At 39.6% G+C, this 25265-nt stretch overlaps 1 protein-coding gene across 1 annotated transcript in view; it reads right to left on the reverse strand.

The window, feature by feature from the left end:
• Positions 1–4426: 4426 nt before the first annotated feature.
• The window catches only part of EPB41L2 (erythrocyte membrane protein band 4.1 like 2), a 213720-nt gene continuing 192881 nt past the window's right edge, over positions 4427–25265 (reverse strand). Inside the window, 4 exon segments of the mRNA XM_023513481.1 lie at positions 4427–5664; positions 17696–17808; positions 22154–22234; positions 24504–24602. Of these exon segments, the coding sequence (XP_023369249.1) occupies positions 17701–17808; positions 22154–22234; positions 24504–24602 (288 nt within the window). The 3' untranslated portion in view covers positions 4427–5664; positions 17696–17700.

The raw sequence follows: 25265 nt of genomic DNA on the forward strand, positions 1-25265 counted from the left end.
TACTTAGCATGTAGCAACTCTAATTAGTGGCAATTTGTTCGCTCTAAGTAGGGATGTTCTTTAGAAAGAAGCATTTTCCCCATCTATCAGAAGTGGGTGAGGAGATAGCCATCCTGTAGTAGGACTTGCTCTGGAGACCTGGAGTTCTGTGTCTTGCCAAGGTTTTCAGCACCAGAAATGCTAGTCAATAATCATGAGTTGTAAATGACCAGTTGCACTCCACTGTCTCCAAATTATTAACTGATACTTTTCTTTTCAGTTAATGAAGAACTGTCTCAGACTTCTGACAGACAGCACTCTCGCAAAGATGGCTCTTCCCGGTCCCAGAGAAGGAAACAGATGTGACAAGTGGAGACCTTTCCATAGCCGGAGCACAATGAGTTTAATTTCTCCTGCTCAGAAAGCAATGGTCAAGAGTGTAGCTAATTAAATAGGCTGATAAACTAGAACCACAGGAAAAACAGAATACAAAGATGCTTGTTCTGAACCATATTGGAAATTGGCAGCTATTATCCAAGAGGATTTCTGTGAGACACAGCTGAAATAGAGAAAGTATCAATAATATAAGATTTTCTTGGGTCTATCTGGATGGACTGGACACATCCTAAGTAACTTTTTTACTTTTATTGTGACTATGTCTGCTCTGAAGGACGTATTTTTAAAATAAAATTATGATATATCTTATTAAATAAACCCATGGATGCCCATGATTCTGGTTTTAGAGGTAAAGAAACTCTGGGAGAGATCAACTGAATAGCAAAAGATGAATGTCTTGGAGAGAGCACAGCAGATTCCCTATTGAAGAGCATCTCCATGTGTTCCTGTTGCAGTTCAGCAACTCTTAACCACCTAGGTATCATTTTTGGACCTATGTTTGCTTCTCTCTTTTTACCATGTGACTTGGAAATAGAGAAAAGGAAAAAACAGAATGTTCACTTAATTGCCTATAAAACCAAAATACCAGGGTGCTGTTTGTAAATACGGAAAGAAGTCAACATTTCACTAACATAATTCTTCTCTTTCAGTGTGAGCCCTGAAGAGCCAATACAGATAATTGAAAATAAACATTTATGTTAAGGTAGTAGTTAAAATAGATTGTGGATAGGGAGCAGTGACTAACATCTATGATCTTAGCACTTTGGGAGGCTGAGGCAGGAGGATCGCTTGAGCCCCAGCATTTGAGGTTGCAGTGAGCTATGATGACACCACTGTACTCTAGTCAAGGTGACAGAGCAAGACTCTGCCTCAAAAATAAATAAATAAATAAAATAGATTGTGGGTACTACTGAACTTTCCACATTCTTCCAGTTGATGTTAGCCAAAAATGTTCAACACCTTAAGTCTGGTTATACTCCAATCTTTGTGTATTACTCTAACAGTCTCTTATAGTGATTCACTTTACAAAACATAATGACTTCGGTCATCTCTAAGAAATATACCAATTTTGGTAATGACATACGGCCACACAAAAGGTTGTGTGGAGGACCAAAAGCAAGAATGCACCACCAGTGCCAGACATTTTTCTGCTTCTTTCTCTCAGGCCTGCCCTAATATTCTTTATGCCCGCCTAGTGAGCAGTCACCATTTGCTCTTCTTGCATATTTATTTACTTATTGTTCAACTAAAGACGCTCATTTCTGTGGTTTGTTGCACTTGATTACCATGAAAATGTCTGCTGGGGCTTTCAGACGAAGGTGATTCAGAATGCCAGTGCTCATGCCATATGGAAGAAATAACAAGATTCTTTCAGTTCTGGGAGAGATCTCTTTTTAGCCCCTGGTGGAACTCAGCTTATGTAAGAACGCTTTCTGTAACAGAAGGTGTGAAAGGACACATCATATTCCCATCTCAGGCAGATGTCAGCCAAATATGTGGTTCAGCCACCAGGGTTTGCTCCATCCTCCTCTAGAAATGAGTACTTCAGAGCCTGGTTTTTGCCACTGATGGATGCTGGTCCACATCTCAGCTACTGTGGAAAACAAATGAGCTTGAAAGATACTTGTTCTCAGCAGTAAGCACAACCAAATAGTTTAAAGACAGACCTAGATTATTTTTCTTGTTCTTTTGCTGTCAAATAAGAGTAAAGACTCTATAATGAAATCAACTAGATTCATGAATGTTTTTAATATGTAGAAAAACATGTTAGTTTTCCCACAGAGAAACAAGTCCCAAGGGTCTCATTATCATCTGCTTGAAGGCACTGTTAATACATTTGTCAGATCACTTACCCAGCATGGTCCAGCAGCTGCAGCTCTGCTCTTTCCACCTCAAACTCAGCCTGGTCTCCTTTGGTCCTCTTCACTGCTGTCCAAACAAGCTGCCTTACCTCTCCGGACCAGGCAGTGCCCTGACATGATCACACATTCACCTGCATCTTATTCTTCAAGTCCAAACTGTTGGTCTCACCCCAATAATTCCTAATCTTATTTCTAATGTTGTAGTGTCTGAAAGAGTTTCCTAATTGGGATACTTCTTGAACTGGAAACCTTCAGTGAAATAAAATCATGTTGGTAATTTAGCAATTTGATGTTGGAACCTGCAAGTCCATGACCTCTCCACATCCTGAACCTCTGAAATCTGACAAAACAGAAAACTGGGCAAGAAAGGGCATGTGTTATCTTCTCTGAAATACTATTTGCAACTCCTTTTTAAAAAACACACAATTAATCTAGCCAGGTAATGGCCTCCAGCATCTTCCAGACATAATAGCAATTGAAAAATCAAGAATCAACTCTTTTAGATAACAGTAACAGCTTCTCGTTGAAATCTTATGTTCTTTGCCAAAACTAATTCTGAGAAATCAGAGTTCAGCACTCTGATAACTCTTAGAATTCAAAATGCTAAAGGCTTTGGAAATAAATATTCTGACTTTTTTATAAAAAATTACTAGAATTTTTGTTTGTTTGTTGTTGGCCGGGGCTAGGTTTGAACCTGCCACCTCTGGCATATGGGGCCGGCACCTTACTCCTTTGAGCCACAGGCGCTGCCCCAAAATTACTAGAATTTTGAAAGCATGCTCAGGACTCCCTTGCTTTTGGACTTTATAATTAGTGTGCCAATCAGAAGAAACCTCTGAATTCATTAAAATTTAGGCAACAGTATATATATATATATCCTAACATACGAGCGACAAACAGAACACAATGGAAAACATGTCTTCAAAAATACCATCAAATGGATAATTACCATCAAACAGACTGGAAATTTAAAAATATTCTCTCCACTTTTTTCAAATTCACATTACAAAACCTTATTGATTTACCTTTCTAATTATTCTTCCATTTGGGGTTTTAGGAGGCCAGTTTACCAGGTAAGATTATAACATCTAGAGAAACATTCTCTAAAAAATATAAAATACAAAAAAGTCAGGCTTGCTACTGTAGTCATGTGGGATTAATAATCAAAATTGTTCTGAGTGATGCCAGGGGTGCTAAGTTCCAATAGACATTCTAGATACCTCTAGACCCAAACCCTGTCCTTGGCTGTCTCAGATGAATTTAAAACTGAGCCCTAACTGAACACTGTATTTCTTAAGTCCATGGGAGCTGTGAGGACTCACTTTCTTCCCTTCACTGCTATTATCAATAGAAGTATTAAGGAAAATAGTTCTCAAAACACCCTGAAAATATTAACCTATGATTTAAACATGAATGCTATATACACAAACTTTTTTGATGAGAAACATACTTACAAATTCACATTTGGTCTATGGTATTTCCAAGGCTTAGCTTGCTGAAATAACCTTCTCTAGAGAGTTGCTGTTTTGTAATAATTATAGAGAAACTGAGAAAGGCCTTTACACAAGGGGAGAGATAATTTAGTGGAAAGAGCCCTCAAAGATGACAGTTACACAAATTATATTTAATACACTTACTTTAAATAACTAGTGAAAAAAAATTCTATCTAACATTTTAAAAAGAATATACCCAATTGGCCATTTGTTGTATATTTAAAAATAAGCTCATAATCTGATATGCCTTGGTGAAAGTTTTACAATAAACAATCTCAATAGACTTGGATGAGGGCCCTCAGCAGAGTTTGTCTGATACATTGGGCTCAGAAGACACAAAGTAAAGTAGGACACAAATCAGAGGGGCAAGATTCGGATGGCACAGCAGAAATATTTCCTAAAAACTAAATAAAAAATACACAAAGACAATAAGCAAAATTATCCGCTGGAGAATCTGTAAAAGCTGAGGTGGATTATTTACCCAGGCAGAAGGAATCTGGAATGACAACCGTTGAATTTACAAACTTTCGACTTTGTTTTTACCCTTTCAAATCAGTGATGTCAGCAGCAGCATCAAATTATAAAACAGAGCTGACAACAGATTTTAAAATGTTACATACCACCAAACTCTACGACTTCTGATGAGAAATATCACGAGTTTATTATTTTAAACCTTTATAAAAAGAAACAGTAAGCTTAGAGAATAAACAAACTTTATTTTATAACAGTATTACAGAAAGCAAAATATCATTTAATACAACTTGAAGCTGCTATAAATCTAATCTGGCATCATAACTATACATAGGATCAAAAGCAAAGGAAAAATGTTCAATACAGTTAATAAGTCCCTATCAGGTCTCTGGTGTCAGCTTTAAATGGTTTAACTTTCTTGCGACCAACAAAAAACCACCCTAGCCCCCTACCTCTCTTCCCAGTGTCCTCAAACCTGTGAGAATCATCAAACTATCTGAAAGAGATATGCCCGCTCAGTAACAAAAGGTCAGTTTTACTTATACACAAGGAGGTTTAATACAAAGCAAGTGCTCTAACCAAGTGTTCAAATAAAAGCAAGTATTGAAATGTGGATATGTTAAGAAAGAAAGCAGTAAGGTTTTAAGCTGCCTGAATCTTTTAGTAGAAGGGAGGAAACGTTTTTCTCTTTCCCCTCCCTCCTTTTCTGGAATGCTGCCGAAGAGGGTGTGTCTGAAAAGCACTGGCACTGTGGCTCGGCAGGGTCTCTAAGCACAGCGAACTTCACAATTCTCCAGTCCAGAGATGCTGACTCTACTAAAAGTAACAAGTCACAGGACTGGAAAGTCAAAAGGGTCCAATATAAAAAACATTCCTGGTGAAATTCCCAAACATTAGAAAATTTTCAAAATGTAAGAAATGCTTTTAATCCGTATTAATATTTTCTCATACAGAATATTTACTGCCATTGGAAAACCCTGTAAATATTTACTGTAAGAGTTCAATGGAAAGAATCTGGAAGAAGGAAAGTCACTACCTAAATTAGTCGCAGAGTTTCCTTTCCGCACAACAGCACCTGTTCAAGTGAACAGCACCTTACCAGCGTGGGCTGGCATTGTTCACTGTCATTTGATCAAAATGAGCCATAAAAAGCAGGTAGTTGTACACAAAGTAAACAGGAAACAAAACAAAACCCTTAATTAAAAAAAAAAAAAAGGAAAAGAAAGGACTAAGAATACTTAAAAGTGGTTATAAAACAAAAACAACCTATTAAATGAGTGGGAACAATATAGACCAGAGCTGTTAAGGTCAGGTTTGGTGTTGGCAGTTTAATTCTTCAGGCTTCTGGTCATTGTTACCAGTCGTAGCATAAATTCGCTGGAGTAGTGGTATGGCATTAAGACTCGGAATGGTCAAAATTCTTCAGGTTCACAAGAGTTGGATGTTGTTTTAAAAATGATTTCCTAGGAGAGGAAAAAAAGCGACAAGTCTTAAGAATTCCAAAAAGAAAGGCTTGGAAAAAAATGTTAAATAACATTTATCACATGTCCAATCAAGTAATCAACAGCTCCTATCTGCCTTGCTCTACAGTAAATGATCTGTTTACTGGAAGACAAGCATGAGAGGCTATTCCAACCCTGAGGGCCTTAATGTATCTGGAGAATTGACAAGTACACTAGAAGCAACTGGCAAATAAGAGTACACTCCAAAAGAATTAATCAGCGTAAAGCAGAGATAATTCCTGTAGGAAGAATCTACAAAAGAGAAACCAGAGTTCTAAAGCTAGACTCAGGGAAGGGGGGGAAACCATAATCCATTTTAACTTCATTGGAATGAACAGAAAGGGCACTTTAGGTGGTAAGAGCAGAATGAGGAAATGAGGAAGGGGAGTGGGAGTGAGGAAGTACATGTTACTCACTATGGCTGTAAGATGAGCATAAAGGTGTACATGGGCAGAGGAGGCAGAAATGAATGGGAGGAATAGAAAGGAAAAGTAGTAGACATTATTAAAGTTAAGTACTGGCATAGTGAGTAATGGAAGTTAAGAAATATTAGTTCTAATCTTTAATACTAGACTGAAAAGTATGAATTTCATCTAATTACCCCCCCCCAAAAAAGAATGAATTCAGAAAGAACATTCATACAAGAAGCAAAATACAGATCAAAGAGCCAGGGAGGGGCCAGTTCATATAGGGCATGATAGACCTAGAAAGGGGGGTTAGAATTGTTCTCCTTTGATTTAGAAGAAGAGTGGGGCATGGCCTGGTTTATGTTTAGAAAACTCCCTGAGGCTTCAGTGTACTTAACAGACTGAACGTGGAGAGGAGGAGAGGCAGGAATACTAGTCAGGAGACCTCTGCAAAAGTCCAGGCTGGGTGGGAAGGTGACAGATGTCAGGCATTACTGCTGGACGGCAAGGACCCAGACCTGAGTGGTTGTACAGACATCAGGTGGAAGAGAGGCACCACTGAAGAAGAATCAGAGTGGCGATTAACAAACTTATCACAGAGGCCTACTACATTTGGAGTCTGGGACTTGAAAGGAAAAAAGAAAAAATGAAGGCCTAGAGCGTGGGTGCGGCATTAGGACTAGAGATATAGATTTGGGAGTAGGAAAGGGGTACAGTGAAACCAACAGATAGAGCCAAATCTCCTATTGAGTGTAGGTCTTGGGGAAGCTCCTTATCCAAGGTAAGCAGGTAGAAAGAAGGCTGAGAAAACATGATGGCACATGGTCCTGAGACAGAAAAGGGTTTTAAGGTGGTATCTGTTTCATTTTCTATTTCAGCTTGGTTGGGAGTTTTGGTAAATAACAAGTTATTACAGAGGACAGTGAAGGGTGGTAATTATTGTCCTTTCTGAGACACATTGGTCCCAAAGTCAATTAGAATGTACACTCTTTTGGTTAGACAAAATTAAATCTTGCTTTAATGAAAAAACTCCCCCAACATTTACATTTATTACAGACAATATTACAGCCTCTTGATTATTCCCACACATTAATCGAATTCATTGTTTCCCTCCCTGTCATCTGCCTCAGGCCATTTCATTACTCTTTAGAACTCCTGCTTGATTCTAGGTGTGGAGAAAACACAGAGTCTTTATTTTAGGTTAGCAATTATAAAAAGGAATGTGGGGGGCAGTGAGGGAAAACGGATAAAACTACCAATCAAAAGAGATTTGGCAGTTACACGAGGCCTTCCATCCTGCAACCTGCTCCTATTCGTTGAAAGCTGGTATCTGTTTCCTTTGCTTAGTGGATGTGCACCACTGGTTGAACACAGCTGCCATTTTGCTGAGCATAGTTTGTTATGGAAAATGAAGCCCTGATGTTACCAGGGCCAGAAAACCTACAGAGAGAGCAATGTTTAAGATTCTATTCTCTGACTCTGCATCACTTTATTTCTTTGAATCTGTTTTCATAAAAAAGAAAACTTTCACTTTTTCATGAGTCAGACCAAGTCTGACAATTAAGTTTGCACACTCGTCCTAGAAAAAGTGCTTTGAAGGGCGGACTAGGTGCTGGCATGGGAACATAGCTTCCCAACGGGAGTACTTCAAAGGTGACTGTAGTGACATTCAGCAATGAGCTATGAGTCTGCAAACTCATCCTAGAGTTTTTCCAACCTCATAAACATATGCAGAACTGTGTTCCTAAGTACACGACATTTAGCTTTTAAGCCAGGATGGGAAAAGACAAAGACAATGTCATGGCTACACAAGTGTCAGACAAGTTACACTTTCCTGGCCTCTGACATGTATCTGTGAGGAACAAACTTAAAATCTGGCAATTTTTTTACAGACTGGACTTTTGAGACTACATGATTTATCACATATCCCAACCAATGTGAAAACTAGCCCTGGTTCTTCATGTAGGAGCTGTAAGTTTCAAAAATGCTTTCTTCTAAAGCAGTGTTTTTCAATCTTTTTTATCTCATGCCACACTTGAACCTATAGTTAAACTTCTACAGCACACTTAAATTATGTTGATTAACAAAAAAGAGTAAAAAAGAGAATATACTTATTGTGCTTTGAAATTCTTTTGAAAATGATTTAATTAATGATCTTTAAAAATTTTCACAGTACACTTAAGATCCTCTCACAGCACCTCCCTGGTTGCAAATCGCTGTTGTAAAGCTTAAATTCTACATCATATTTGTAGATGTCTGGACATCTTTACTTTCTCAAGGCAAACTGACAGGCATTAATCCCAGGCATTAATTCAACCTGCTTTCATTTTACTACATCATAAGATTCATCTTGCATTTAGATAAGACTGTAACTGCTAAGTAGATAAGATTATTACTTTATGTAATAGAACTGGAGTCAAGCCAACAAAAAACACCCAAACCAGCATTTCTATGCCTTGCTTTTGTTTCCCACTCCTAGACTATACAATGTCAGTAAACATTTCTAACCACCACAGTCACGTTTCCTAGCCTGTGTCCCCCTCTTTTGGCCAGTGTGAGAATATGTCCATGTGGCTATTCATCTAATCGCAGATCCAACGCCATGTTCAAGGATACGTGCCAGTTGTGTACTTTCCCATCAGCCCTCACAGAGGGTTCAGAGAGTTCTTACTGATCTATCTCCGTAAGCTCAAAGAGCCAGTGAAAAAACTCAAGTTCACACACAAGAATTTCTCATCTGTGAAGTACAACCTTAGAGTTTCCAGAGACAAGGGGTTCACGTAAGGATCTCAATCTTGAAGAATGCTCGACTCTAGAAACTGATTCAATAAATTGATTTTTAAAAGCATTTGACACAAACCACTAGAAATGCTGCCTTTAAGTGGTAAAGAACTCATTCAGAGAAAAGTCTCAATCAAAATGCAAAACTGTTTTTTTCCAAAATAATATAAGAAAATACAAATTATAACGGAAGGAAACATTGAAATTAGTGAAGATTCAATTGCCACAGAGCACTAATATAATCAAGGATTATGAAAAATAGGAACAAAAATACATATATATATATAAACGAGGTACATGTACTCAGGTATAAAGTTCAATTTTAAATGATACTTCACGAATCTGACAGCTATTTCTAATGATAAACTTTCATTCTCCTCTTTGACTCTCAACTGACATATTTGATTTTAAAACAAAATTTCCATAGTTTAAATTAGAAGACAGAGTCAAAAATGCAAGTATGTTAAATTCCTGTTTGGTTAACCCAGGAAATGGTTAATTCTTAAAATGTTTATGCTACCGCTGTAATACAGACAAAGTGTGGTCTACAGACCCTGTTAACACTCTTTAAGTCAGTCAGAGAGTCAAAACTGTTTTCATAATCATATTAAGACATTAGTTGTCCTTTTCAGCTTGTTGACATTTTCACCAGGGGTGCAACTGCAATGCTGAGTAAATAGTAAACACTATTGCCATTTAAGTGTTCAGGGGTCAAAGCAATGGCATCAACTTTACTAGAAGTCACCTTAATCCTCACCAGCATCCACTCGCAATGAAACATTTAGGTTCACTTAAGGATGTCCTTGACGCAAAAGGAAAAATACTAATTTTCTTCCATCCCACCCCCCGAGTTAACATGTCTTTTTAATATTCTGTGCGATGAAATGGAAAGTACACACATAACACTTCCGTAGCATACAGAAGCACAATGTCGTCTAGAGGAAAAGTATCTGTATGAGTGTTTGAATTGGAATGGAAGCAGCTGCTTTTTTCATCAACCACCTTTTTATTTTACTTGCGAGAACTGCAGACAAGCTATGTTATTCAATCTGGATATAGGGATGACCTTTCCTTGAAAATGAAGTGAGCCTGCCACGTTGAAAAAAACAATTGGTTTTGTTATCAATGACAAAATTCAAGCTTTTGGTGAAAATTAGAATTTTAGGGAAAGTGTTGTAGTCACCATGAGCTTGACAGCTTCGTGATATTTTTAAGGCTCTTCTCGTGAGCTCAGTGGCAACTACTGATCTTTTTACTGTCTCAGTCATGTCGTGTTTTCCAGGATGTCATAGTTTGGTAGCCTTTCCAGACAGCTTTCTTCCACTAGGTGATTACTTTTAACTTAATAAATAATTATTATTAACTCCTCAGTTTTGACTTCTAATATGGTTAAGTCTTAGTAAATACAACTCGCACAAACAAAGCCATCTGGGCTCTTCAACAGTTTTTAGGAGTGCAATGTGGTCCTGAGAACATCTGCCTGCTACCCCCGACCCATTGCTCTTTTCTTCTCTTGTGGATATTTATACATCTGCTGAGTAGAGGAGTGGAAATTAAATCTGGTGTTTTTTCCTTTTTAGTCAAATGAAGCTCAGTACCTGTTCTACAAAAATTCAGCAAACTGCTTCTGCTTTCCCTGGTTTGCTGGGATATCTGGATATTCTTTACAGCCCACATGTTTTCACAGGCTTGTTGGTGGGCACTCTGAGGCCCGTGTCTCACACTTAGGCATTTCTGTCTGCCGGAGCCCTGTCTCCCCTGAATGAACTATGTTCTTCTTGAAGGCCTATCACAGTAATACAATTCTACTGTGAAGAATAACATAGGTACTAAGCTTCCTTTGACTGAAATGGAAAAAAAAATGCTAGGATTTAATTTTATAGATTTTCATGTATGATATTTCACTCCGGGTTCTGCTTCCACATTAAATTCAATTATACTTTGAAAATAGAGGTGTCCAGTTCAGCTTCTCCATTAATAATTGCCTGAACCAGTATAATGGTTTCCTTGCAAGGTGCCTCATCTAATGTAGCACCCCGTAATCAATCCTACACATTGCCGATGAATTAGTATTCCTAAAGGGCAGTGCTGAAAATGCTATTGCCATACTCCAACACCCAATGCGATGACTACAAAGCAAAGTGGAGACTAAGGTAGACGTGGCAGGTAAGACCATCTGCAATTTCCCTTTGACAAATCCTTCCAGCTATGCTGGAAATGTGACACACAGCCACAGTGTAGGTTTGCTCTTCCTGGTATCCATCCCTCTGTTTTCCTACATGTTCTTTCCTCTCTGCCTGATCTCCCTCTATCCCACCCAACGCTTCGCACAAAGGAGCTTTCCTGCCACCTTTTTGGGGAGGTTTATCCAGCCTGCCAATCAGAAGTTTTTCCCGTCAATTTTCACAACCCCTTATCCTAGGCATCTTTTGAAACATACTTTTTACCCTAAATGTTATCTGTATAAATGTTCCTCTGCCGTTTTCTCTCACACACAACTATAAAGGTCACTATGAGGTTTTGAGACAGACTATGCTATGTTCCATTATTTCACTTCCAAGGAAAACAGCTGACAGCGTCCTTTCTGATTCATGTGTGCAAGTTTCAACTTGCTCAGCTTATGGCTGTTGCTGGCAGGACTTCATTTGTTTCATGCACTGTGGATTTTCTGCTTCTTCAGTTTTGCCTATCTCAAAACTTTTGTAATCACCCATGTGTTTAACACTCCCCTGAATATAGCAGCTCACAATACATGTTAATGAATCCAGGGGTGAAAGTAATCGAGAGTAATCTGCAATGTAAGATTGAGGAACAGGAGCTTGAGAAAGAGGGAAAAGACAACAGAACTGTACGATGTCTCTAAAACCCATTTTCACCGTTTCTCTCACGTGCCATTTTAAACACTGAGTGCATTTTTCTGTTCTTTTGTTGAATCACATGTCTTATGATATCCTAGGGAGACTCTTATGTGTTTAAAAAACTAGTGGACTCAAATCTCTGAAGGTATGACACCCATTTCTAAGAGCAGTTAGTAGCCGTAAGGCCAGTAGGGTCTTCTGGCTCTGTCTGCTAGGTCACATCTTGCAGGATCTTGATATGAGAAAAACATTCTATAAACTCTTAAAGCTTCTTTTAAATAAAAAATGAAACTACTGTAAGGTTACACTCAGGTATACTTTATTTTAGCTAAGCTTCTGTCAATCTCAGGTCCATAAGATACCTAGACAGTAATGAGAAAACATTTCTCTGCAGCATTAAACAAAAACTTAAAAAATACTCAAAGTTTTCACCTTTTTGAAGAACATCTTTGAAACACAGATGAAGGAAGCATTGGGGTTTTGATTTGCTTTTTTCTGAAATAGGAAGCTTAGCAGGAATCAAAAGAATTCATCTCAAGACCCAGCCTCCTCACTAATAATAATCTGAGGAAGGATGGGAAAAATCACATTCCCTCTTAGAAGATATTATAAATAAGAAATTCTTATCTATTATTCTTATTGTAAATAAGAATATCTTAAACAGAACACTACTCCCTGCCCCCCAGCAGTCTCTCTCTTACACACTCATACACACAATACCTCATGCTACCTTGGTTTAAGGTCCCCCCTTCACTTCTCTGACTTTACATACATTAGCAATGGCCAAGAGAATGTATTACCAGCAATTAAAGTGAGTAACATGTGTATTTTAAATTTTCTAGAAGCCACATTTTAAAAAGAAGAAACCTATGTATTAATTTTAATATAATCTATTTAACCCAATATATCCAAATTCTTTTAGTAAATAATTAATAAAAAAATAGAGATAATTTACTTTTTTCTTCCATCTCTGAATGGATGTCTTTTATGCTTACAACTATTTTGAGTTTGGACCACCCACATTTCAAGTACTCAATAGCCACAAGTGGGTACTGGCTACCATACTGGACAGGACAGGTCTAGATAGTTACTTGCATCAAAATAGTTTGAGCAAGTAACTATCTAGACCTGTCCTGATCACACTGGCAAAGATTTTTTTAAAATGTCTTAGAATACTTAGCGCTGGCTAGGGTTCTCACATGCTGCCAGTGGGTGTCTACATTTGCAGAACTAATAAGGAGGGCAGTTTGGCAATATGTCAAAACCCCTTGATAGCATACCAACTCAAATTTTAAAAGATACTTGCCTGGGAGAAATAATGAGATTAATACACAGAAATGTACAACAAGTATAATCTTGGTAACTGTGTGGTAATTGTGAAAACCAAGGGACAAGTGTCCATTAATAGGGTTATATAGGTAACCATCATGCAGCAATGACAGCCGACAATAAGGACAGATGTATACAATGTACTGTTAAGTAAATAAAAAAGCAGGACATGTGATACAATAATAATACCAGCCTATCTAAGTAGAAGAGGGTATGTGTATATGAGTAAAGAATATTTATTTTGAAAGAGATTATTTACCCTTGGGAACAGAGGACTTACAGGTCACCAAAATTTCTTACTACCTCTCTTTTATCACCAAGAAATATATAGTTTAATTTGAAAAAATTGCAAGTACAAGTCTTCATTTTAGGTGTGGTTAGTCTATACTAAAAACTAAGCTGTATGAATAAGATGCTAATGTTAGGTCTGAGACTAGCCTGACTAGGCAAACAGAATAAAATAAAAAGGTAACAGATGTGATATGCCTGGAAAATTCCTGTCTTGAACTGAAAACAGCCCCTGGGGAGTTAAGAGGCTTGTGATTCCCTTTAAAGGTCGGGGTGGTGCTCAGCAGGCCTCACATGCAAAAGTGGGGCTCATGATTAGCTACAGCTCGGCCAACATGGTTCTCTTCCCTTTTTTCTCTTCATCAGTTATATAGCTAATGTTAATTCCATTTGCTAAGTTCATGTTTTAAAACCCTGCACATCACTACCCTGACTCTGAAATGTTGGTGTCAACACGTTTGTCTGTACGTATATACAATGGTACAGAAAAGGCTACTAATTCAGTTATTCATAGTGTGCTAGGGGGTGGGACCCAGGCTGCCAGAGGTTCAAGGCAGTTTGATGGATCCAGTTTTTATTAACTGTAGTACTAGCTCCAATAGCTCCAGGAGACCTAATGCTCTCCATCTTCAGGCAGAGCTGATGGAACAGCAATAAAGCCCTACTACTGAGTTTTCAGCTTCTTAAGCTCCCTGTGTGCTCAACCTGTTACAGGGTTCCCATCCTACTGCCTGCCTGTGTAGCTCTGACAAAGGCCCCAGGTTGACTTCGCTACCACCAATTCCCAAAGATGTGCTCACTGGTTTCTCTGCCATATTAAATCCTTCATTACTCTTCTCTCCTTGAAGTATCTTGTGTGACCCCCATTTCTCCCTGCCTACTGCCCTCCCCCTGCAACTTCATCTCCTCTGTTCTGCAGGCCTTAACTCTCCAAGCCAGCCTGGGGAGACATGGCCCACACTGCAGGCTTCCTCAATTACAGGAAGCACTTGTGTAACTCACAAATCTCTTTCCTACTCGGAAATCTGTTGTGCTCTCAAAGCTCTCGTGCTTCCCTGACCTCTCCACTTTGACCTTCTGTGAGTATCTCAAACTCAGTATCTCAGGGGTAGAAAATTTTAATTTCTATTTGACTCTCAAGAACAAAAAGCGTTCACGGCTGACCTCTGTAAATTCTACTACCACCTCTAGTTTAGTTTACACAAGGAGCTTGCCACAGCTATCAGGATAGTTAGCCTCTTCAGCTAGGCTGAGAAGACTCCTCAGGATGGGGCCTCTGCCCCTTCCCCCATCACTCTCCTACAAGTCCCCAGCAACTCAGCTCCAGCCGATGTCTTGTCTTTCTTCAGTGTCTGGTTCAATGCCCCAAAACCCCCCTCCACTCTTTTATTCATGGAGCTAATACCTACTAACTATGGGGCTCAAGTGAGAAGCCATCTCTGAGGCCCGATTCTGATTTAGAGATCTCTCCTTTTTGTTCCCACCACATGAGGTACAGGACTTATCACAACCTTATCAAACCTGAAACTCTATTCTGTTACCACTGATCGAAAGCTCAGAGCTACTGCAAAGGGTAAGATCAGGTCAGGGGAGAGACCTGGGCTAGACCTTATTTCATCTAGTATTTCCATAATACAGAAGTAGATGATCTCCAATGGGTATTCCACACACCCCTGTAGCTTGGACAACTGAATAAAGAACATGAGTGACTAAATGAGCAGACACCCTTCTGTCATTCCCCCTTCGGACTTTTCAAAAGGAGGCCCTATCCATATTTTTACCCTTCATTGGTCAAGATTCCATGAGCCAGGGAGGCTCGTGGGAACTCTGGCTGGGAGAGCGCATGCTATCAACTACAGCAGAGACATGTGCTCCCTCCTCCTGAGACCACAAGGACCACACCACCAGCCAGGACTGCTCCTCCCTCCAGGTCAGGACTGTTCCGGAACACCATTCCTGTGGTGACAAGGTCAGTAATGTTTTGTGCCCATCTGAGAGCTTATAAACATGCATTTGTGATAAACTGGCAGGAGGTGGGTATGGCTTATGAAAGGACATGAGAAAGTTACAAAGATTTAGCATGGCACTCATCTGAAGCCTGCTCTCTTTGTAACAGAGCTTGCATTTAATTCCTTTCTGCCTTACAGTTGGCTGCCACCAGCTGAGGAAGGTGGACTTGGGAGGTCTGTCCTCTACAGGTTGTTCTTTGACCATCTCTCTGTTTGCTGCCCCTCCTACCACCTTCGAAACTTGATCAAAAGCTCAGAGCTACTCCAAAGGGTGAGGTCAGGTCGGGAGAGCTTTCTGTGCCTGAGAAAGTGAGACAGAGCAGGTACAGCTGCAAACAGTCACTCCCTTGTCTGAGCTTCATTCAGTATTATCCTGGTCCTGCCCTTTGCCTCGGCCCCCCTGCTGCCTCTGGGAATCCTGGCGGAGCAGCCAGAGCACAGATAAAGCAGTGGAAACACTCTTCCCAGTTCTCGCTAGAGCTGGCAAAGGAAAATTTTTAAGAGCAAGCTGCAGCCAGCGGGGGCAGAGATGCTAAAGGACTTTGCAACACTGAGGTAATTCTTACTCAACTCTCAGATCTCACACTGGAATTCTGTTTTCTCAAGTCATAGGTTACATTTATGATCACACCACTCCCCTGTTTTGTTCTCTCATAACACTATTTCCTTCAGAGTGCTTCTACCATTTGCAGTTACATTTTACTTCGTTAATATTCACATCTCCCTTCCAGGAGTATCTCAGCCTATCTTTCCCTGAGGATGGGGAACATGTTTGCTCTGTCTATCATTAAATCTTCTAGGCCTACCCTGCCCTAGCATATCTTGGCATTCCTTAAATACTTTTTGAATGGATGAACTAATCTTTCCAAATTTATCCAGTTTGCTCACCTTATACATTAAGTTGACACTCACACTTCCTAAATTTGTTTAGTAAGGCTGCTCATAAAAGTTAGCCTCTAAGATAGGCAGATTCTAGAAAATTTTTTATGTGAGTGTTTGTGTGTCCATTGCAAAAGTGCATATAAGGTGTCAGATTAACCGATATAACTAATTCAGTTAAAAAGTCATTCAAATGCTACGAGTGAAGGTGGAGGTTTTGGTAATGCTTACAGTGGTTACTAATTTTTGGCTTATATTCCTGACTAAGAAATAAAGTGACTGATTCACAACATTTAGAGGAAAAACACCCAGTGTTACCAACTTACACTTGTATAACAATTTTCTCATTGATTATCTTATTATATCTTAGCAATAAGTCCTATAAGTTAGGAAAGGTAGATTGTACCATCCCATGGACTCTCCCTGTGTCAATAATAGTTTGGTATCTGACAAGATTAAAATATAGCACTCAATCTTCTGGTTCCTAGGTAAGAATGCTCTCAGTCTTTCACACATGACACCATCAGGGAAATATATCTAAAAATAAAAGGATTGATATTCACATATAACACAGCGCATTTATTCAGGCAACTGGATGCTCTGGCTTTGCTAAAATTTTTAATGATTTTCATATAAGGGCCCATTATGTACATAGCATCTTGTGTTGAAAACAGTATCTAAAATATAGTCAAGTTGCTAGATTAGATCAATATAGGAAAGCCAGTAATATTAATGAAAGACACTGGAGAAGATATACACAAATGGAGAAAGAGACTGTAAGTTCATGGAAAGGAGACAATACCATAACGATGTCATTCTCCCCATACTGAACTACAGCGTGGACACAGTTCCAATTAAAATACCACAGGGTTTACTCTTAGAACCTAGTGATCTGATTCCAAAATTTATATCAAACAGGAAGAGACCAGAATGAAGACAAAGAATACAACTGGGAGTGAGGGATGTGCTACCAGGTATCAAGACCCACTGTAAAGCTACAGTAACTTGACCAGAGTGTGCAACTTTCCTAGAGTCAAAAAATCTTTTCCTTCATGGTCATTATCTGATATGCAGATTTAAAGGACTTAACTCATCCCTTCCTTCTTCCTTCTGTCATAGAAATCTCTCAAGTGTAATAGCACCTGCCTCTATGATTCAATGTGAACACCAATTAATGTAGTTTATGCTAATGTGTCTGATAAACAGTAAAATGTTATTAGCAGCCCTCAATAAATCACAGTTATTGATACCATATACCCATCAGTCCACAGAGTTTATAATTACATGCACCTGAGCAAATGCACTTGTTGGTAATACTAGTCTAAAATATTCATGTCCTACAGGAAACAGACACTGGTAGAAAATTGCCTTCCTATCCCTCCATAGGTTCAGGAGCACAGAACGAGCACAAGAAAGGCCAGGGTCAACGCAGGCTGCTTACCTCACTTAGTCTTCCCCTTCCTCCGCCAACTCCGTTTCTTTGTGCACCACCACTCTCGTGACCGACATGTCAGGGTGCTGCTCTCTGGCCTCCCTGATAGCCTGAGCCAGCGCCTGCAAGGGACAGAAGGACAGCTGTGAACTGAGGAACAGGATCTGCCTCAGGGTGGCCAAATGTGCGTGCTCATCAACCCAGACTCAAGTCAAACTGCTCCTCCTTCTTTGAGGAAACAGGAAGATTTGAAATGAGCTTGTCGTTCATGTTAGAGAACGTTTCTCCTTTTCCCAAATCTCCCAATCTTCTAGTTCACTTACTTCCAAGTAATAATACATAACAGAAGAAACATATTGGCCTTGGTCCCAGGCTTACTCTCACTGTGAGATTTGGAGAATACCATTCCCTGCACTTTAGCATTTGTATCTGTAATTTGAGCCTAATGTCGAGGCCATACAGACCATTTTAAGGTTTGCTGTATGGCAGAGGTAACGATGTGAAGTGGTCTGACCTAGACACTCAAGTGATACTGGCCATCACCTAAGTGCCTGACACTACCAGCCAGGCCTTGCTCATCTTTGTCCTCTTAGGCTTTCAGTAATTGTCTGAACTAAAGTGTGTGTTGAACAAAAGTATTGCAAGAAAGCTATCTATAAACTCCTAGGGCAAAGAACTAAAAGAACTGTAGCACAAAATCAATGAAGTAAAGAACAGAGATAGACTAATCTTCAGATTCTGAAGTATGACTCCCTACTGTGTAGCTAAAAAAAACTGAAGGCTCAAAGGTAATAGGTCCTTCTCCAGGCCACACAGTGTGTGGGTGCAGGATAGGAGTGGGGCCCAGGGTGCCGATGCCAGTGACTTGGGGTCTCTTCCCTGGATCAAGCAATAAGAAAAGCAGAGTTTCTTTATGTTTTATCAGAAAGTAAGCTGTGTATGTAAGAGAGTTGTGACAAAGTGGAAAGATCCAATTTTTCAGACAGGAAATGTGCTTTTCTTAATTATTATTCATTTTGTTTAAAAGAGGTTTAGGGGTGAAAGCAAAGAAAACAAATTACCATAAAACAAAGTCTAGGAAATAACTTCTAAAGAAAATTTGCTAGGACAGAGGATAAAGCAGTGTATTTTTTTTCTTTTGGTCTGTCACCTGTGTAAGGGGACTACTGTATCTCTTGTTTTCATAACAGTTTCTGTCAGCTGTGAGGTTACTGAGCAAAACCCTCAGCCCCCATGCCTTTAAAAAAAAAAAAAAAACAACAATTAAAAAGGCATTGTCTTTACACTAAAAGCTTTTTTGTACAGAAGTTTGGAAGACTCTTGATGGTGTTTAAATGTGTACCAGGGAACAAACTCCGGTGCACCTGTGTCAGGATAAGAGAGAAATCAGGCATGGAATCAGCCTTTGACCTATATAGTAGCAATGTGTTTGGCACTCAGGCAGAATGGACAGATGAAGGGTGAGAAGGGACCAGGAGCAGGAGCTGGTACCAGAGGAGGTCGGGAATGCTTTTCAGTGCACTGATGGGGATGAGAGGACGCACAAGAGTGCACTGTTACTTTTTGTGTTGTTGTTGTATATGTTCAGAGGGAAGAAGACTGGAACAATCCATCTGTTTGCTGCATGTTGGTTTGTGTGGTCTGTACTATGAATCGCCAAGGAAAAGCTCTGACAGGAGCCCAGGGCAGCAACAGACAAAGATCGGGTATGTTATGTTGAGTTCGTGTTTGCTACAAAGATCTGCCCATAATAAACCAGGCCAACTGTTAAAGAGGAAATATAAATGATGCCCATGGGAAGCCAACAAATGTCAAACACATTTTAATCAGCAGAAGAGGAGGGAAAAGCAAAAGCTGCTAAAATCATCTTTAAATACATGTGAAATCAGTTTGTTATAACTGCTTTCACTCCATAAGATCAGTACATGAAATTAAATACTGTAAAATATTAATTACAGAGACTATAAGGATTATGAAGAAAACTATCATACTGCCAAGTGGAGAAATAATTTATTGTAGAAAGAAATACACTTTGAGGAACAACTGTAGTGTAGTTTATCCCTTCCTGTAGGAAGCTGAGAATGTCATGACCAGCACAGGGGGGAAAAATCCACAAAGCAGTTTCTATGAAAGTGTGCCTCTTTGATTTGCCAACACAAAAGTGATTTCTTTTCTTTTTCGTAGTTTTTGGCCGGGGCTGGGTTTAAAACTGCCACCTCCGGTATATGGGGCTGGCGCCCTACTCCTTGAGCCACAGGCGCCACTTGTGATTTCTTTTTTTCTATCCCACTCTTAGGAAGGTCTCCTCCCATTACTCAGATTCCTTTAAATGTAAGCAAGGAATGAAAAAGGTGTCAATGACATGAAGGTAACTACATGATCAACATCAGCTTTTGACAGGAAAAGGATTCCCTCACTTAATTTTAAATAGTTGTGTCATGTCATTTCTGGTCCTAAAGGAGAAACAGAACCTGTTATGAGCTTCCAGGGACAAGCCTATTGGAAACCACAATTAATTTACTCATGTTTATGCCATCTCATAAAATTAAACATGAAAAAGCTCTGTTCTCTTCATTTGGACATCTTACGTCAGTTTTAAAGATGACATCATACCAGAGAGGTGCGTTTTTGTAGCAACAGCAATCATGGCTGCAGCATCATGATTTTTTTAAGACTTATGAATGTATGCTATTTCGTACTTATATTTCAGATTGTGTTTTCAATATTTGCCTTGTAGAAGAAGTACTACCTAGATTTGAGTTTTCAGGTAAAATAGCCCAAAAGGCAAAATACACATAAATTAAAGCCTGAGAGCTATCCTGCTAGACAAGTGGTATTCTCAAGTCTGAAAAGGCCCGGGTTAGTTCGGTGGGAAAGAGGGTCGAGAATATAATGGCAGAAGTCCCTGGTTTGCACTTTCCACTATGCCAAAGAACACTGGCTTTTGTCTTACACACTGTAAAAGTTCAACAAACACTTGCAGGGCAAGAGTCCCAGAGAAAAAGAGTAAGAATCAGCTTTGCTCCAACCTCAGGAAAGGGGAACTCAAGACTCTCCCCACCAGTAGACAGAATAAATCCTCTCTAGGAAACTGGAGGTGAGGTTTCCACATAGGGAATTCATTTTCGGTGGTAAGCAGGCAAGTATACTAGTCATCTCCCCAGGAAACTTCACCCTTAAGTCAAAATTCAGAGTCAGGGCAACTCTTAAGGAATTCAAAAAACACATTATGAATATGTAAGTAAAATCATGCTTACAAAGGTCAAAAAAAATGGGAGTAATTTTCTTTTTAAGCATGCAGAAAATCCATTTCTTTCTGGTCACCTATAGGGAGCCTTCCTCAAATGAGAAATTTTGTTCTCTCAAATTCTCTTTATTGAGCTCAGTCTTGTATTCAAAGCCGTGTAACTATCATTAGCTCCCGGTTCCCTACTGAGATGGTCAATTGAATATTTCTTTTCCTTTTCTTCAAGTTGTTATAAAGGAAAACAGCTTGGTTTCCTTTAAATCTGAGTTAAAATCACTCAGGAAAAAAAAAAGTGGCTCTCAAAGTTCCCAACAGTTCCATTCATCACCTGTTCAAACCCATATGTACTGCCAAACTTAACATTAGAATGGATGCATAATTCTTTGTAAATTTTTCATAATCAATGTGAATTTTCACTTTGTAAAAGACCTTAAGATTACCTCCCCCACTCTGATAATTGTAATAATTAGGGGGACGCACCTGGTACTAAATAGCCCAGCTTTTCTAATGCTATGAAAGATACTGGAAAAGATCTTAAAAGTAGGCATAAGTCAAGCTTAACAGCTTTTTTCATTATTTTGGAAGCCAGTGGCATTAAACTGCCATTCATTTAAAAATATTTGATAACTTGCCTTTAAACCAGGACCATATGAATACTTCACAGAAACAACCAAATTATTATTTTATATATTTATGTATTTATTTTTGAGACAATCTCATTCTGTTGCCCCAGTCTAGAGTGCATAGAGTCATAGCTCACAGCAACCTCAAACTCTTGTGCTCAAGCTATCCTCTTGCCTCAGCCTCCTGGGTAGTTGGGACTACAGGTGCCTGCTAGTTTTTCTATTTTTACTGGAGACAGGGTCTTGCTCTTGCTCAGGCTGGTCTCTGTCTCCTGAACTCAAGCAATCTACTTGCCTTGGCCTCCCAGAGTGCTAGGATTACAGGTGTGAGCCATGGCACCCGGCCATATCCACATTATTTTGACCCCAAAGTGCAGGTAGAAAATAAAACAATCTATGCTCTATGTTGATTCAGAGGTAGAAAGCTGAAAGGACAGCTTGTAAACAGGCTATGAAGTACCGTTCTGCCCTGCTTAGGAGGTAGACTTCATCTAGGACATACTGGGGAGGGTTTACACAGGAAGGTAAGTCAATGACAGACGCAAGACTCAGAAGACAAATACCATCATCTTCAGGTCCAGAACTTATGCTCTTTACCTGGTCATGGTCAATGTCTGCGTCTCCTGTGATCACGATACGTTTCTCGATTCTGGTTTCAGATATGCCACCTTTCACAGTCTGTAGGTCATAAATGAGAAGAAACAGCAATCACTAAAGCATGCTTATACAAAGAAAAGAGACGGACACCTGCTGACCTCCGTGAGGTCACACAGGCCACGTGGCAGAAAACTGACGTCTAGATAATCACTAGATACAATATGCTTTATCCTGAAGCTCAGGAGAGAATCCTGTTGTTAAAGTTATAGCATCCACAAATACCCCTCAAGTGAAAGCAACCCAAAAACTAATTTATCGAAATTCTGGTAAGATTAAGATGAGACAAATACCAGACAGTAATTCCAGACAGTTCCACTGGAATATTCTACCATAATTTCCTGAGTTTCTTTACTCCCTAGTTGGCCAACTTTTGAAAAGAACAGTAGAAAGAACAAACATTTATATTTGTGGAGCTATAAGGAATTCTAACATTTTAGCAATCTGTTTGGTTTAGGAAAATGAGGACATCATTTTGACTACTTGATTCTGGTCACACAAATTTATTTGGTGATTTTGTTCATTTAGTTAATGCAGCAATAAAAGGACTTGGATTTGGTTTAAAATACAGAAGCTAGATGAGATGCTTGTTAAATGCTTGATCATAGCCTCCACAGGCAGCCGTGTACATGGACAGAGCACAGCTGAACGTGGGTCTGGGGGACCTGGGGAAGGAGCCTCTGGGTGAACTGCCTCCCAGGATTAGTGCAAGCTAACAAAGCCTGGGACCCACTGGAGCAGGCCAAGGTGATGATTTGGTTGTGACCTTCTAAATAGACAATGAGCAAATACCACACAGTCCTGAGAATGCACAAATGCAACCTTTACAGCTCTGATAAACTTACATACTCAGTCACAAGCAATGGCACTTTACTGTAAGGAGCAAAGCTTATCACTAAGCTTTCATAACTAGGTAAGGTTTTAAATGACAACCAGTAACACCCTCCATTTACATGGCATTTTTTAATTTATGAAGTTTTTTGCTTTTTAAAAAATTGCTGTTGAGGCTTGGCACCTATAGCTCAACCAGCTGAGGCGCCAGCCACGTACACCTAGGGTGGCGGGTTCGAATCCCCAGCCGAGACCCGACAAAACAACAATGACGGCTGCAACCAAAAATAAATGGCCGGGTGTTGTGGCGGGCGCCTGTGGTCCCAGCTACTTGGGAGGCGGAGGCAGGAGACTTGCTTGAGCCCAGGAGTTGGAGGTTGCTGTGAGCTGTAATGCCATGGCACTCTACCCAGGGGGACAGCTTGAGGCTCTGTCTCAAAAAAAAAAAAAAAAAAATTGCTGTTGAAACACAGAACTGGAAAGGCACAAGGGACACATTTAAGACCTTTAAGCACTAACAGCCGGGCGCTGTGGTGGGCGCCTGTAGTCCCAGATACTTGGGAGTCTGAGGCAAGAGAATCACCTAAGCCCAAGAGCTACGATGCCACAGCACTCTACTGAAGGCAACAGAGTGAGACTCTCTCTTAAAAAAAAAAAAAAAAAAGACCTTTAAGCACTAATCATATGTGAAAAGCAGAAGCAAAAGGAAACAACAGAAAATAAGTCAAGAGTTGGAAATTTGATGACTTTATCATGCATCAGAATCACCCAGAAGCTTCCTAAAAACACTCTCAAGGTGGAGCGGAGTCACAGAATTTACACGCTGAATAGACTCCCAGTGAGGCTGATGCCACTGATCACAGCCACATTAGTTACCCAACCTTAAACATATAAAGGATGATCTGGGAAAATGTCGCAAACCAACATACCAGTAATCTTAAATAAATGGAAATTCACATCATGTGAACAACTTATTGGAAATTTTGAATGATGGCTTTCATTCAATTGCTTTGGTCAGGAGGGCTGTTTTAATACAAAGGGAAGCACAGGCTTGTTTTTTATACATTTTTTGTTTTTATAATTATATTATTTCTACTCTTGTAGCTGTCTTACATATAGCTATTTATAACATATTTTTACCTCTTGCACTTTACAGATTCACAATTTGATTTACACACATTTGTCAATAGAGCCTAATTTCTCAGACACTTTAAATCTAGGCATTTTTATTCCACTGGCACTGTCTGTGTATTACTTAGAAGTACGTATAGGGGGCGGCGCCCGTGGCTCAAAGGAGTAGGGCACCAGCCCCATATGCCAGAGGTGGCAGGTTCAAACCCAGCCCTGGCCAAAAACTGCAAAAAAAAAGAAGAAGAAGTGTGTATAGGGAGAGAGAAACAGTTCAGAAAGATCCATAGGATTCCTTTGCAATGTGCCATGGGATTACTCTGGATCGCTTTACCTTGGTGATGTGTGTGGTCGTCGTCGTTGACACGGACTCAGATGTGATGGTCTGTGCACTCAGTAACACACCAGAATCACCACCAGCCCCGCCATCAATCTTTGGGTAGTTGAGGGAAAAACACAAAGTAATGCTTAACTTCTATACGTTGACAGAGAGACCCACCCCCAACAAACATGCATCTTTTAAAACCCATGCAGTCGGCAGATGATGTTATCTGCCTAGGTTCTGCATATCTGTAGTGCTAATTTACTGTCCTGGAGAGTGGCTGGCATTCAAAACAGAACAGAGGCAAAAGGCCAGATACACGTGGAGAAGCAAATCCTGGGAGCATAGAAAACAGGAGGAATGGAAGGAGAAGTAAGATTGAAAGCTACAAGGGATCTTGACAGAACTGTCTGAAAGACATCTGTAGAAGCCAGGAAAAGAAATTAGAGAGCTAGGCAGAGAAACTTCCACATGGACCAGAAGTGCTGAGTTTGTTACTGTTTTTTAAGAATAGGTGGATAAAAATATATAAACATTTTCTCAGCCTACTAAACAACAGAACCTGACTAGGACTGACTGAACCTGAGAGATTTGGTTATTTGCTTATCTCTAGTAGTTTTTTTAAAGCTCCATCAGTCCTGTAATAATTTATGTGTTCTGAGCAGATATACAGGTGCATATATTTCAATATTGCATGTATGCACATGTATGCATGTGCCTCTGCATGTATCATATATAAATCCCATGCACATGTTAAAAATAGGTTTAACTCGT

Source organism: Otolemur garnettii, unplaced genomic scaffold (genome assembly GCF_000181295.1).
Source record: "Otolemur garnettii isolate 467f Iridium unplaced genomic scaffold, OtoGar3 scaffold00002, whole genome shotgun sequence".
NCBI classification, from domain to species: domain Eukaryota; kingdom Metazoa; phylum Chordata; class Mammalia; order Primates; family Galagidae; genus Otolemur; species Otolemur garnettii.